At 42.7% G+C, this 14,164-nt stretch overlaps 1 protein-coding gene across 1 annotated transcript; it reads right to left on the minus strand.

Annotated features, from left to right (window-relative positions):
• Positions 1 to 5,059: 5,059 nt before the first annotated feature.
• LOC307229942 (retinol dehydrogenase 11-like) lies at positions 5,060 to 8,846 on the minus strand. The gene is made up of 5 exons (XM_080000074.1): positions 8,655 to 8,846; positions 7,316 to 7,555; positions 7,016 to 7,105; positions 6,373 to 6,567; positions 5,060 to 5,398 (listed from the first exon to the last, which is right to left on the minus strand). Exons 1-5 carry the CDS (start codon positions 8,812 to 8,814, stop codon positions 5,352 to 5,354), a joined length of 732 nt encoding a protein of 243 aa, XP_079856200.1. The 5' UTR covers positions 8,815 to 8,846; the 3' UTR covers positions 5,060 to 5,351.
• Between the last annotated feature and the right edge of the window lie 5,318 nt (positions 8,847 to 14,164).

Raw genomic sequence — 14,164 nt, forward strand, 5'->3', positions numbered from 1 at the left:
ACCTTCCAGCGATGGTTCAGAGGCGGACGATGTCGACCCTGTGGGTCCCTCCTCCGACGAGGAGGATGAGGCCCATTCAGCAGAGGACGAGGAGATGGATGGGGTCTCCGACGAGTACTATATACTATATACACTATATATACCAGCCCCGCCCCCTTACCGTGAAATAACACGGGTCCTCGCTTATCCACAAATTCGCTTAACGACCTGGTCCTTGAAACAGAACCCGGTCGTTAAGTGAGGAGTACCTGTAATTATTTATTAACCATACTAATTCCTTAGTAGCGTGTGTGAGAGAAACATGCACACGATCAGTGATTTGCATGATGTTTTCTATGTTATATACAGGAAAATAGCTTTTTGTATCTTATATAGCTTTTAAAACACATTGCCTCTGGGTTTTAATGAGTCTCTCAGAGTTTATATGAAGAGACTGTTCTTTCTATTGTAGTATTGAAAAACCAGACCACATTCCATCCTCACTTAACCTTGTGTGGAGATAAGGATAACCCCAAGGGTGCTTGAAAGAGCATTGTGTGTTTGTTTTATGGCAAAGTAGGATTGTAGCTGTGACCGGAGTTTGACTGTTAAATCACTGTTTGAGGGTAACATCTGGGGATATGATTGAGCGGCACGGTCTTGTAAATGACACCTGACCAATGGCACAACAACCTCTCTTCGGTATAAAGCCCTCTTCCTCAGTAATAGGGGTAGACTGATCAGAACACCGCTTTGAAGCATGACTGTATCCTTCTCTTTATTCTGCAGAATAAATATCTTTAATACTCTCAGTTTTGTTTTTTTGTAGCGGGCAAATTAACCTCACCGACCAGGCAGGAGAATTGGACAGATTTATGGCCAAGTTACGCGCACAACGGCAGTCAGAGCCGGCCGTAAGATATCCAAGAAGGAGTTGTCTGGACAGGTCCAGCAGAGGCAACACGAGATTCTGGACAAATGAAGGTGAGACTTACTGAGAGATTGAACTGATCAGAGATGATCGTGGGAAAAAGCTTTGAGTACGCTTAAAGTACTCTTGTATCGATCTAGAGGATCGTTTAAGAAGCTTTTGTTGAGCTTAGAACCCCCCCGCAGACAGACGTGTCGCCGCTCAGGCTAGGAAGGGGCAGGGTATAAATTGGTCCGGAGTGGCCAATTTTGCATCGATCAAGAGAGATTGAGGTTTTTGTTTGTTTGTTTTTTCTTTTTTGTTTTTCTTTTTTATGTTGTTCAATAATAAAGTCGACATAATTTAATATATAATTATTATAGATTATTCTTGACCCCTCCTTGCAAAAGCGTTGAGGGGATGAAAACAGAAGAGTACTCTTCTTCCCTCCTGGCAAAAGAGTTGAGGTTTGGTGAGGAACTTCTGGTTTCGTAAAAATAAAATAAAAATTGGAAAATTGATAATAATAAATAAAGCCACCTGAGGCCGTGCAGTGTATTGACACACAGGTTGGCGTCCGTTCCTGTTGGTCGTGCTGTGTATTGGGACACACTTTCATGTGATTTAGAAAAACAATAAATAAATAAAATACATATACATGTATAGAAACATGTATTTTTTTTTAAGATAATTTTTTTTGATACTGATAAGCCAGCGACTTCCTTTCTAACTAATTTTAGTACGTTTTGAAGAGTAAGGGAGAGGACGGAGTTCAGGGGCCCATTGTGTGACTCTATGTTGGATCACCCTGGAGCACGTATGGATGAGATGAGTTCGGAGAAATTCTATCAGTGTCTTGGGGTATGTTTAGCTGCCTAGCTGATAAATATCTTGATGAAACAAGGGAATGTTTAAACACGAGATAAGCGTGGTATGTGTGTTGTACATAACATGTCAAACTAGTTTAACATATAAGTCCTTGGTGTAACAGTAGCATTATAATCTAAATATCTGGTGGGATTGCTGGAAAAGATACTATAAGGTTTTCAATTAATTTGAAAAAATTATAAGAAGGCGAGAGAGAGCTGTAAAGTTAGTTGATAGACTGAGGGATGATGTGAAAATTAGGACATGATGCATTTTGGGATTCTTTGTTTAGTATAGAAATTGGAGCGAGAGTTGGAAAAGAAAGAGAGTTGTAAAAGTCATCTTCGTAAAATATTGGTTCAGCAGAGGAAACTGCACGACTGAGTGATTTAACTAATAGTCAAATGGTGCACTATGTTCAAGTTCAAGAGATTATTTGTCACATAAATATACATACGGTCATACATATATGCAGTGAAATGTCATGACACCCGGTGACTACGCACAATAAGCTCTATAAGCTCTAAAAATACAAAAAAATACCAAAATTATTATTATTATGCTTTACTAGTGGTGTTTAGCAGACTCAATTAAAATCAAACTGAATTTAAGTGGCAGTTAATAACAGTAGTCTATACTGAAGGAGTATGAATAGATATTGAATGGTTTGAACTGTTGGATTGTGTTTAGAGAAATTTTTGTGATGTTAATCATAGTGGTGTGGTGTGTTGTAACAGAATATTAAGTTGCTGGAAAAGGTGTCTGTTGGTTCATTAATGCGACTTTGGTAAGGTGAGGAGAATGGTGAGATTTTGTTTCAGAACTATAGTTTGCGCTTTGCTACCAGACTTTTATCGCAAAGCATTCCAAATTGATAAAACTAAATTGATCAATATAAATTGGGAAAAATTGCTTACAAAATATATCTTTAAGACATCGCAGAGGGCAGATATGATTGCATAGTAGCAGCAGAAATGCATTAGTTTTTGGTTTATAAAGTTTTAGTCCTTTTTTTTGATTTACTTGATTTTTTTCCTTTTGGTGTTCCTGTGTCAAAGTGATCTCCAGGTTGAGATAAGATGATCCTTTATCTATCCCACAGAGGGGTATTCTGCAATGTTACAGCAGTAACCAATTGGCACAATGGCATGAAGCACTAGTAAATTGGTATTTCCAATGGCTTTTAATTTGGGCATTCGAAAAATTGTAAGTTTAAATTTGAAAATAACATGTGGATCAATTAATGTTGTAATTGTGTATTGATGGATTAACCAACCCATCTATTTGTTTTTTATTTCCGCGGTTTTAAGCAGTAATCCTCTGGCTGCAGTTTTGACCAGTGTAGATGGGACTGCATCTGATTGGGAAGACTTGGAGGACTGACAACAGGTTTGATCAAAGAGAATTGTTCTACAATCGAGTAAGGCCATGACATGTCCAGCATTCAAAGGTCCTTGTAACTTATTAATGTTGTTGCTATTTGTATTTAACCGATTTGCAAACACGATTATTTAAAAGGCTCAAGTGGAATTATTGTAAGATTAAATGCATGCAAGCATGTAAATTGAAAGACCTTGATTGAATTTAGCTCTATACCTCATACTCAGCTCCATCGTTAAAATTGTTGTCAGATATTAGAGTGCCTTACAGAACCAGAATAATTTTGATTAGTTCTTATTTAAATGTGACATTATCCTAAATGTACCTAGTTGTTGAAGCAATGTTCAGAAGCTGAGTTAATGATTACTGTGTTATCACTCAGGGACAGTGTTGTCAGAGAACCCTGAAGTAATTATTTTTATGACTGCCTGTTACAGTGGTAGACCTCTCTTTCATCTTCTGATAATGTCTGAGAACAGCAAGACTTCATACAACATTGTAGGCGGAGCAGAACATTTTTTTACGTCTGTAATAGCACCTGTAGGTGTATCTGCAGCTTTTAAGTGGCTAAATATCATAGATTATAGACTGTTACTGTTTATTAATGCAACTATCCAAGCAGAAGAAGCTGTTAAACAAGAATTAACTTCGATCCGTGTAATGGTTCTCCGGAATTGTACGGTACGAGACATAATAAGTGCTGCTCAGGGAGCTGTATGCGCTATGATAGGTGAGTCGTGTTGTACCAACACTCCTGCCAATGATGTAGAATCAGGGAATTCGTCTTCAGCAACACAAGCTATGAAAGAGTAACGTGATCCATTTACTTGGTTAAGAAATGCACTTGGGGCATGGATTTCTACGCTCAAAAAAATATTGATACCTGTAGTGATAACGTGTTTAATGCTATGTTGCTGCCTAGCGTGTATAATACCTATCCTTCGTAAGATAATTACTAATATGATGGAGGGACACTTTGTCTCCATACCACTAGATGATTGGAAACCACCTTATGATCATGACCGAGACGAATGCCGAACACAAATGTTAAAAGGTGAAGATTTTGCTCTAATTATGTTTATCCTTACTTATAGGATGTGTTGGTCATTATGTTCACACAATTAATTTTGTTGTTGTCATTATTTAGCGATAACCATTGCTTAATCTGCATTGTATTATGTATTTGTGGAATGTCTTCCTCTTCATTTATTCCATAATGTGATTTATGATTTTGTTTTTGTTTTCTAGTTAGAATTGTGAATGGCTTCACACAGGATTTTTCCCTCCGTACGACCTGGGTTTTTTCTAGTGCGTTGTCATAGTATAGTGTAGATAACCCTTAATGGTCTTTTACTCTTCTCTGTATGACGTAATGTAAATGTTACTGAAGACAACAGAGAATCACATGGCTGGTCTCAGAATGGAACACAACCTCTCATGACTATTAACGCCTCTTCAAGTAAAGTAGAGGCAGACTGATCAAGACCACTGCTTTGAAGCAGCTCTGAATCTTTCTCTTTATTCTGCAGAATTAATATGTTTAATACTCTCAGTTTTGTTTTCCTGTAGCGGGCAGATTAACCTCAGCGACAACGCAAGAGAATTTCTCCGACAGTAGGCTCACCGCCTTCAGTAGTAGAGCCTCTTGAGCTGGTGCAGGACAGTCAGAAGTTGTTCTCCCACTTCAGATCATTGGTGATGCTGATCACTGGAAATCTGAAATCAGCATTTCCACCATCTTCTTGGTGGTGTTGAGCTTAAGGCTGTTACGAGCACACCAGGCATGCATGTCAGGGTTAGACCCTCCTGCGGATGCCACTGACCAAGGCAACAGGTCAAGATCTGGAGTTGGTACCCGGGCAATGTCCATGTCCCCGACCCACCCGCTCCCAGACACATAGGACACTAGGATGGGCAAATATGGATACTGTAACTAATTTAATTTCAAATTAAAAGAACATAAAGAAAATGTCAAATGAGGAATGAAGATACTTGATTTTGCTAAAATCCTGCCAGTTTCAAACGCGCCCCACTTTCACAACATGTAATTTGACCCCAGTTGTGTTTTCAGATCTCGCCCAGCGAGTCCACTGAGGTCACTCTCTCAGAGAACTCAAAGTCCTTGACGGCCAGTGCAGGGTCTTGGGCTTGTGGGGCGGGAAGAGCCAGGGAGCAATCACTGTCCACATACTTCCCAGTTATTCCCTCCATTTCCTCAGCAAGTGCACAGTATATGGTGCTGCGGGCCCCTTCCTCTGCAGACTGAGATATGGAGAGAGTTGGTGGACGCAGCAAAAACACAGACACACACAGAATATAGTGACAAGTAATGATGTCATTAAGGTACTCTAGCAAAACCATTTTGTGGCCAACTTCACGAGTGAAGCTCGAATACTGGCCCACCTTGAAAAAGAAGGTTCCAATCATGTTGAAGAACAATCTGATTGAAAAATGATAGTGCCTGATAATCTTTGTCATGACAATGCCTGGGTGGACAGAGTTTGCTGTGACACCTTTCACAAAAACAAAGAGAGAAAGGAACAATCAATGGAGAGCAAACAGAAGTTGTAGGAACTATGAAAAAAAGTTTTAGGTTGTGTGGCAGCTGGACCCTTTAGTTTAATACTTGGACAGATTTTGTGGATAACATGTCCACTGGGGGCAGTGTCGCATTTAGGAAATCACAATGTAAAGAAACAGAAAAAATCCATTTTCCCCCTGCAAACCTGTTTTGAAAACTTTAGAACACAAAAGTCTGCCGCATTTTATTTTCCCTTTCAAACCCGGCTCAACTCAACCAATCAGCAGAGAAGCATAATTCACCTCCTCCTCACTAATCTTGCAACGCCAGACCTCCTTATCTGAAGAATTGAGGAAATATGCTCTCGACATCAAATGGAGTCTCTGAAGCCTTTACAGCTTCTTGGCTTGAAGACTCTGCTCAATGCAACACGCTGACTCCACCCACCAGAAGCAACAGGTCTGGTTGCATTCACATGCACTTTAAACATTGACTTTAGTTCACAATGCTCACTTAACACAAATTTTGGAAAATGTCTCTGCTTACTTTACCAAACTTGTGTAAACTTCTTATTTATGTCAATTACATTATATATTATTTTTACTTTAACTTAATTTGCACAAAGTATAAGCATTTCAGTGACAGCATGATGGTTAGGGTTACAATGTAATTACAATACAATTTGTGTGGGGTTTATAAATAATATTTTGACTACCTGACCCCTGTAGACTGCGTGCGAGCTCATTGGTGCAGATGAGGCTGTGAAGCTTGGTGTTGCAATAGATCAATAGGTTATCCATCCTGTGGATTAAATTTTCTCCACGAAAGTGAGAGAAGTCCACTTTCCCTTTTCTGTGGGTGCTAGAGTTGACATTTACAATACGAGCTGGGGCTGAACGCTTCATCAGATCTGAAATGAGAAAGAATTAGAAAATGAAGCCGGGATGGGGAACAGACATGTTCAGGAGGAAAGGTAAAATAGACAATTTGTAATTACCTTGTGTTAAAGAAGTGCTGTGAAGCGTGCAATGGAAATCTGATATTTAAATATATTTCTTTATAAACCTTTATTCATCCCACAATGGGGAAATTTGCCTTTCTCCCATCCTAGTAACTGACATATCTAGGAGCAGTGGGCTCTTAGACATACAGTATCTAAGAGGTGCCTGGGGAGCAGTTAGGGGGTTGGGAGTCTTGCTCAAGGACACATCAGCACATTATCTGGAGGAGATGGGGCTTGAACCAGCAATCTTCCACTTGCTAGATGTCCCACTCCACCTCCTGCGCCTGCGCCACCTCTTCATGTCTCAAGAAAATCTAGTACAGTTTGGTGCAAAACGGACCATAAGGTCTCTTACCCAGAAGCAGGTTGGTGAAAAGGAAGGGTTCGAGATGGTTTGTGGCAAAAGATGCCTCCAGCCCATCTTTGGTGATCCCCATTGGCAAACCTAAATTTAGAGATAAGAGAAATTAGAAGGCAGAACTTTGAGGGCATTGAGGACAAAATGATGCTTCTGTCATTCATTTATTTACTTAACTAAGTCTTGAGGGAGTCAACAATGTGAACCATGTGTCGGACTCTAACTACATGTTTGTACATATATATCTATATCTATATATCTGTGTCAGTCTGTCCCACTATTCCTTCTAGTCCCGACCTGATACACCAGCATTGTTGACTAGTATGTGGAGAGCCGTCTCCTCCGCCATGAACTTCTCAGCAAATGTCCTGACAGAGTCCAGAGAGGATGTGTCCAACAGTCTCAGGTGAACATTGGAGTTCCCTGTCTGCTTTCGAATCTCTTCAAGTGCTGCATTCCCCCGCTCCTGGCTTCGACAAGCCAAGATAACACGGGCCCCACGACGCGCAAAGTCCATGGCAATAAACTTGCCGATTCCTGTCGGGAGACACAAGTGAATGGGAGTTGACAGGGTGTTTGTTAGGGGGCAACAGGAAAGGTGATAAATGACAACACTGCAGACTGTGTTCTTCTTTTGGCCCCACAAGCTTGAGAGCGATGTTAATGTGCAAGTACATTTTTCTTGATCTGCATAGGAATACCTGTCAGGGTGTAAAATTAACATTGCCAAATGCGGGGGATTTTGCGGATATTTCATATATAAATATATAAATAAAAGTAGTCAGACCACCTATTGTTGATTTTGAGTTGCTGTGGGGAATAGAGATGCAATTCCACTGTGTGAGGAACCTCTGTTTGCATTCAGGCAGCTCTAACATTTGCTCTGTAATTACCTTACAAATCACAAATATCTTTACCATAAACTTGTGATAAAGAAGAAAGATCACGTGATAGTTATTGAAAAAGATGTATTCTCAGTTTTAAAACTCCAGCCCTTGGGCTTCAAATAACATGAGTGTGCTCTGTTTACTCGGTATATATACTGTACAGCAACAAATTGTTTGTGTTTATCTGGAAGTTTCCACTGGCTGGTCAATTGGCTGAGTTATTCAGATAATTCTGATCTCGTTCAGTTTGATCGGTTATTTCAGTGTAACTACCAACTCTTCCAGGAATTGAGATGGTTAAGTAGAAACACATGGAACTACGTCACTTTTTTTTTTTGTTATTCCAGCCGCGTCTTGTTGATTTGAGATTATTCTAGTTTGGGTTTGCAAAAAAAACAACTGGCTAAACAGGGCACCCCTGCCCGTCTTTGTACAGCCCCGCACCGGTCCGCGACCCGGTGGTTGGGAACCACTGGTTTGGACTGACAAATAACAGTGTGCAACAGTGAAACCCTCCGCTCAGTTTTAGTCTTTTCAAAATTTGGTTATAGCGAAAACGAAAGAACAAGCAGTCAAAGAAAAGGGGTGATAAGCATTACAACAACTGGAAATAAATAAATAGATCTGTATCTCCAAGTGTTTGAAAATTTAAAAGCAGACAAGGGTTTTTAGAGAATTTTCCAATAGAGCACAAATAAGCCCCTAATTAGTGGAAAACAGCTGCAACGTTGACCAGAAAGTTAACTGACCTGAGTTGGCCCCTGTGACTATCGCCGTCTTGCCGTCCAGACGGACGCGGCAGAGCCGCGGGTCCCAGGCTCCTCTGCGCTGGGCGTGCACCAGGATCCCCAGCAACACCGCGACCAGGGCCCACAACGGGACGCAGAACACACTCCACAACAAAGTCATGTTACGAGAGCAGTGTCGCTGCTGGCGTGGAAAGGCAGCAGTCTCCGGTGAATCACTTAGAATGCCCAGTTAATGGACTGTGTAGAGCTTGAATGGACCGTGTGGAGCTGTGCACAGTGCGCTTCATGCAGCTCGTTCAGCAGGAGCCGCAGTGTAGAGAGGCATGGATCCAGTGCACAGTGGGGGCTGGGGTGTGCAAGTGCAGCTGCTTAAATAAGCATCTCACCGTCAGAACATGCAAACACAAAATCTGAATGTCTCTTCTAATCTCCTGGCTGCCCCCCAGGAGGAAGGACAAGCCAGGATGGGTCTATTGCAGAGGCCACATTTCACCGGCCACCATCCAAAGCATGTACGTGTGTGTGTGTGTGTGTGTGTGTGTGTGTGTGTGTGTGTGTGTGTAACACATGCCCATGCATAACATGCATGTGTTATGCATGTGCATGTGTTATACATGTGTTATGATAGACAACACTATTGTGTTGTCTATCACATATCAATGTTTATATGTGTTTGCAACACACACGCACATGCTTTGGCTGGTGGCCGGTGAAATGAGGCCTCTGCGCTTAACCCATCCTGGCTTGTCCTTCCTCCGGGGGCACAGCCAGGAGCAGTGGGCAGCATTCGTGGACACGCCCGGGGACCTGGTGATGAGTGTCCATCGCTGGTCAGACGATGATGTGTGCATGTTTTTGGTGGGGGTCCTTACTGACGTGAGGTGGAGGAAACCCCATGTAAGCACGGGGAGAACATGCAAACTCCACACAGAAAGCCTCCCATTTGGGAAATAACCCGCCGGAGCACGGTGCCAAAAGCGCCCCAGGTGGAATCGAAACCAGGATTTAATTTTCATCACATATTGTCAGAAGGTTTCTGACAATATGTGATGAAAATTAAATCGTAAAACCATAATCAGATCAGGCATCTCTACCCAAACAACCAGTTTGTACCCCCCCCCCCCCGTAATGCACATGGTTTGGTCCATTCTCCACAAGCAGAAAAACGCAGAAAAAAAACGCTGATCTGACAGTTGCTCCTGCAGGTAGCAGCATTCACGAGAGATAACCTATCTAACTATGCCCCCCTCAAAAACGAAATCGGGTTTCCAGAAAAGCAACGTAAGTCAGAGTTTTTTATGTTATGGTTAATATCCTGTTGAACGTCCTCAGGAATGCCCACATAATGTCTTGACTGTCTTGACAAGCTTTAGTGCTGAGGTTGCTGTGTAGTGCATTACTGCTCTGTTTATGTTATCTCCTATTGTACTATTGCAACTTAGGATTACTGGTTTGACTCTGCACATTTCACTACTATTTGCTGATCTGCCAACAAAGTTGTGTTTCCAGACACACCCCCTATTCAGGTAAGTCCTCTCTTATGTGGGCGTGCTCTTAGCCAGGTGCAAGTCCTAATCACATGAGCAGCCGTATTCTATCACCTATTTATGGTCCTGCCCTTGAAGCGTAAGCTTCAAGCGTTGGCCCATTTGTCGTCGCTCTTGTGTAAAGACGCACGTCTACCTCTGCACGTCCACCGAACAAGGCAAACCTACCTTCTTTTTCTCACTCCATACATAATGTGCTACTACCACATCTCTACAACTTCAAGGTCACCCAGAAAGCCTCGTTATACCATACGGCGATGCAATCCGGGTAACCTCAGGTCTCTGCAGCAAACATCTACTGCAAAGACCTCCTTCTCTGTTGGCTTGTGGAATTGTCGATCTGCAGTTAACAAGGCAGACTTCATCTCTTGTCATGCCAACCACCTCTCCTTGAAGCTCCTTGCTCTCACTGAGACGTGGATTAAACCGGAGGATAGCGCAACAACGGCTGCACTCTCCACAAACTACACATTCTCCCACACATCCAGACCATCTGGCCGTGGTGGTGGGACTGGCCTGCTAATTTCCAACACATGGAAATTAAATCCACTGCTGCCTTTAAACAACTTTACGCTCACGCCGTCCTGGTGACTGCTCCGGTGAAAGCCTATGTGGTCGTCATCTACCGTCCACCAGGACAACTAGGTGACTTCCTACATGAGCTTGACACCCTGCTGTCATCAATTCCTGAGCACAATTGTCCCATGCTCGTCCTCGGAGACATGAACATCCACTTGGACAGTGCAAGCTCGGCTGACTTCCTGTTTTTGGTTCGCTCATTCGACCTAGGACAGGTCCCAACTCCACTGACTCACAAGGCTGGCAAAGAGCTTGTTCTCATTCTTGCTCGGAGCTGTACCACGGACAACCCTAAGGGTCACCCCTCTTCATCTCTCAGACCACTTCTTCATCCACTTCAATGTCCAGCTCCCAAAACAACTCCCCACCTCCCCACCCATGGTTACCATCTGCCGCAATCTCCGCAACCTGGCTCCCACCCACTTCTCCTCTGTGCTCTCCTCTTCTCTTCCACCTCACGGCACTTTCTCCTCTCTGCAGGTTAATGATGCCACTGATTCTCTCTGCTCCACCTTGAGCTCATGTCTGGATAGCCTGTGTCCACTATCCACCAGACCTGCTCGATCAACCCAGTCGCACCCTTGGCTGACTGACACCCTCCGGACAACGCGCACTGACCTCAGAGCAGCAGAGAGGAAATGGCACGAATCCAAAACAATTAAAGATCTTGCAAGCTACCAGACACTGCTGTCCTCCTTCCCTTCCAGCATCACTGCTGCTAAGAAGGCCTTCTTCAATGATAGGATCAACGGTGCCACAGGCACGCGTAAGTTATTCGCCACCTTCAAGTCTCTGCTTACCCTCCACCACCTCCCCCAGCTACTAACCTCACTGCTGACTGCCTTGCCTCCTTTTTTACTAACAAAGTGGCAGCCATCAGCAGCCAATTCACTAAACGACTTACTCACAACCTGTCTTCTCCAGCCCTAGGCTCATCGTTCCCTGGTTTCACCCCCCTCGCTGAAAGTGAGGTACCTAAACTACTAACATGTAGTCGTCCTACTACCTGTCCGCTAGATCCGATCCCATCTAACCTCCTTCAAGCCATATCACCGACTATCACCCCGGCAATCACACATATGATTAATTCTTCCCTAACTTCCGGCACCTTCCCCTCCGCTTTCAAAGTGGCTAGGGTCGCACCACTGCTCAAAAAACCCTCACTCGATCCCACTCAAGTATAAAACTGTCTTAGTTGACGATTATCATCGTCAACTAAACCTGGCAAAAACGGAACTGCTGGTCTACCCGGCCAAACAAGGTATTTATCACAACATTGATATTAAAATTGACTCTCTATCTCTTGTTCCTACCAAGGCTGCAAGGAATCTAGGTGTCATTATTGATGACCAACTGACATTCTCGGACCATATTGCCGCCGTCTCCCGGTCCCGCCGCTTCGCACTATTCAACATCCGAAAAGTCAGGCTGTACCTGACCCAATATGCCACTCAACTGCTGATACAAACCTTGGTGATGTCCCGTCTCGACTACTGCAACGCTCTCTTAACAGGCTTGCCGGCCTGTGCGGTGAAGTCACTGCAGATGATACAGAATGCCGCAGCGCGACTGGTGTTCAACCAGCCAAAGAGGGCACATGTCACTCCGCTGCTCATCGAGCTCCACTGGTTACCTGTAGCCGCTCGCATCAAGTTCAAGTCTCTTATGCTGGCCTACAGCACGTGTTACCCCCCGAATGCTGCGCTCATCAAATGAGTGTCGCCTGGCTCTGCCGGCCGTACAACCACGACAATCCAGGTTATTCTCATTTGTAGTTCGATGTTGGTGGAACAAGCTGCCAAAAATCACCAGAGCAGGGACCTCCCTCTCTGCCTTTAAGAAGCACTTGAAGACCCAGCTCTTCAGAGAGTATCTCCTCTCCTAACTTACAATTACTTAGCACTACCTAGCAGTATTTATTGTTACACTAATGTCTCTGTCGCAATGTAGCTTGAATGTTATTCTCCCTTGTAAGTCACTTTGGATAAAAGCGTCTGCTAAATGACGAAATGTAAATGTAAATGTACTGTTGCAGTTTCACAGATGCTTGTTCTCTGTAGGTACCACATTTATGCCTGACGTCCACATAGTTCAGGATTTTTATTTTATTTTGGGTATGTTATTTAGGCATGTTTTTAGGAATTATTATTATTATTATTACAGAGCGCAGAAGAGGGTTAGCCTTGTTTATAAGAATTGGTAATCAATTATTTAATCTGAAACATGGATCATTGGTTATTTCTATATTAAAACTGACCACAATACCATATAAAAACATTATAATAACTATAATAACTACACAAAAATTGTGTAGTATTTATATTAAAGCATCATAAAAATCTCATGACACAGACAGCTTTTGTTAACATTAGGAACCAAAAATGTTTGCGATACTGTTAATATAGGCAAAGGATGAAGGTGGACACTACAATCTGCACAATTGCAGTATAGAGCAGAAGAAGCTTATAGCAGCACATTTAATAATACATATTGATTAGTATGTTATTTTAATCTGAAACATTCTGATTTCTTTGTTAGGGGCTCGGTAGGCTTTTTTTCATGGGGCCCCAAAATTCTGGCAACGCCCCTGTATACTACATACACTATACCAGACTACTGCTTAAGAGAGGCTTTTGATGAGTGGACTCTGACCGCCTCATCTAGAACAGCCTTTAGGTCTGCAGCATTTTCTTTGCAGCAGTGCTGCTCTGTGTATACTGCAGTGGACGGATCCTACAAGTGGAGCCACAGCTTTCACCTTGGGTGAGGACTCCACTGTGCTGGCCCAGCATCGCACGGCCCCATCAGAGCTCACTCCCAAACATTTGCACCAATCAATCCTGTTTGAAACTATGAACACGTTATAGAACCCAAAATACGACCTTGTGTCGATTACGCACATTTTGGTATTTTTTTGTATTTTTAGAGCTTATAGAGCTTATTGTGCGTAATCACCGGGTGTCATGACATTTCACTGCATATATGTATGACCCTATATATATGTATGTGACAAATAATCTCTTGAACTTGAACTTGAACTTCAACGTTCAGAATGTCAAAAATGGTTCTCCAGAATTGTACGGTACGAGACATAATAAGTGCTGCTCAGGGAGCTGTATGCGCTATGATAGGTGAGTCGTGTTGTACCAACACTCCTGCCAATGATGTAGAATCAGGGAATTCGTCTTCAGCAACACAAGCTATGAAAGAGTAACGTGATCCATTTACTTGGTTAAGAAATGCACTCGGGGCATGGATTTCTACGCTCATAAAAATATTGATACCTGTAGTGATAATGTGTTTAATGCTATGTTGCTGCCTAGCGTGTATAATACCTATCCTTCGTAAGATAATTACTAATATGATGGAGGGACACTTTGTCTC

This window comes from Zeus faber, assembly GCF_960531495.2.
Source record: "Zeus faber genome assembly, chromosome: 5".
NCBI lineage: Eukaryota > Metazoa > Chordata > Actinopteri > Zeiformes > Zeidae > Zeus > Zeus faber.

Excerpts from the sequence above, each read along its gene's own strand:
- LOC307229942 (XM_080000074.1), bottom strand. The coding sequence starts at position 8,814 with ATGACTTTGTTGTGGAGTGTGTTCTGCGTCCCGTTGTGGGCCCTGGTC. Across the intron at positions 7,556-8,654 it reads AGTCACAGGGGCCAACTCAG|GAATCGGCAAGTTTATTGCC; the intron begins GTCAGTTAACTT and ends GTCTCCCGACAG. Across the intron at positions 5,399-6,372 it reads ACGCAGTCTACAGGGGTCAG|TCTGCAGAGGAAGGGGCCCG; the intron begins GTAGTCAAAATA and ends TCCATATCTCAG.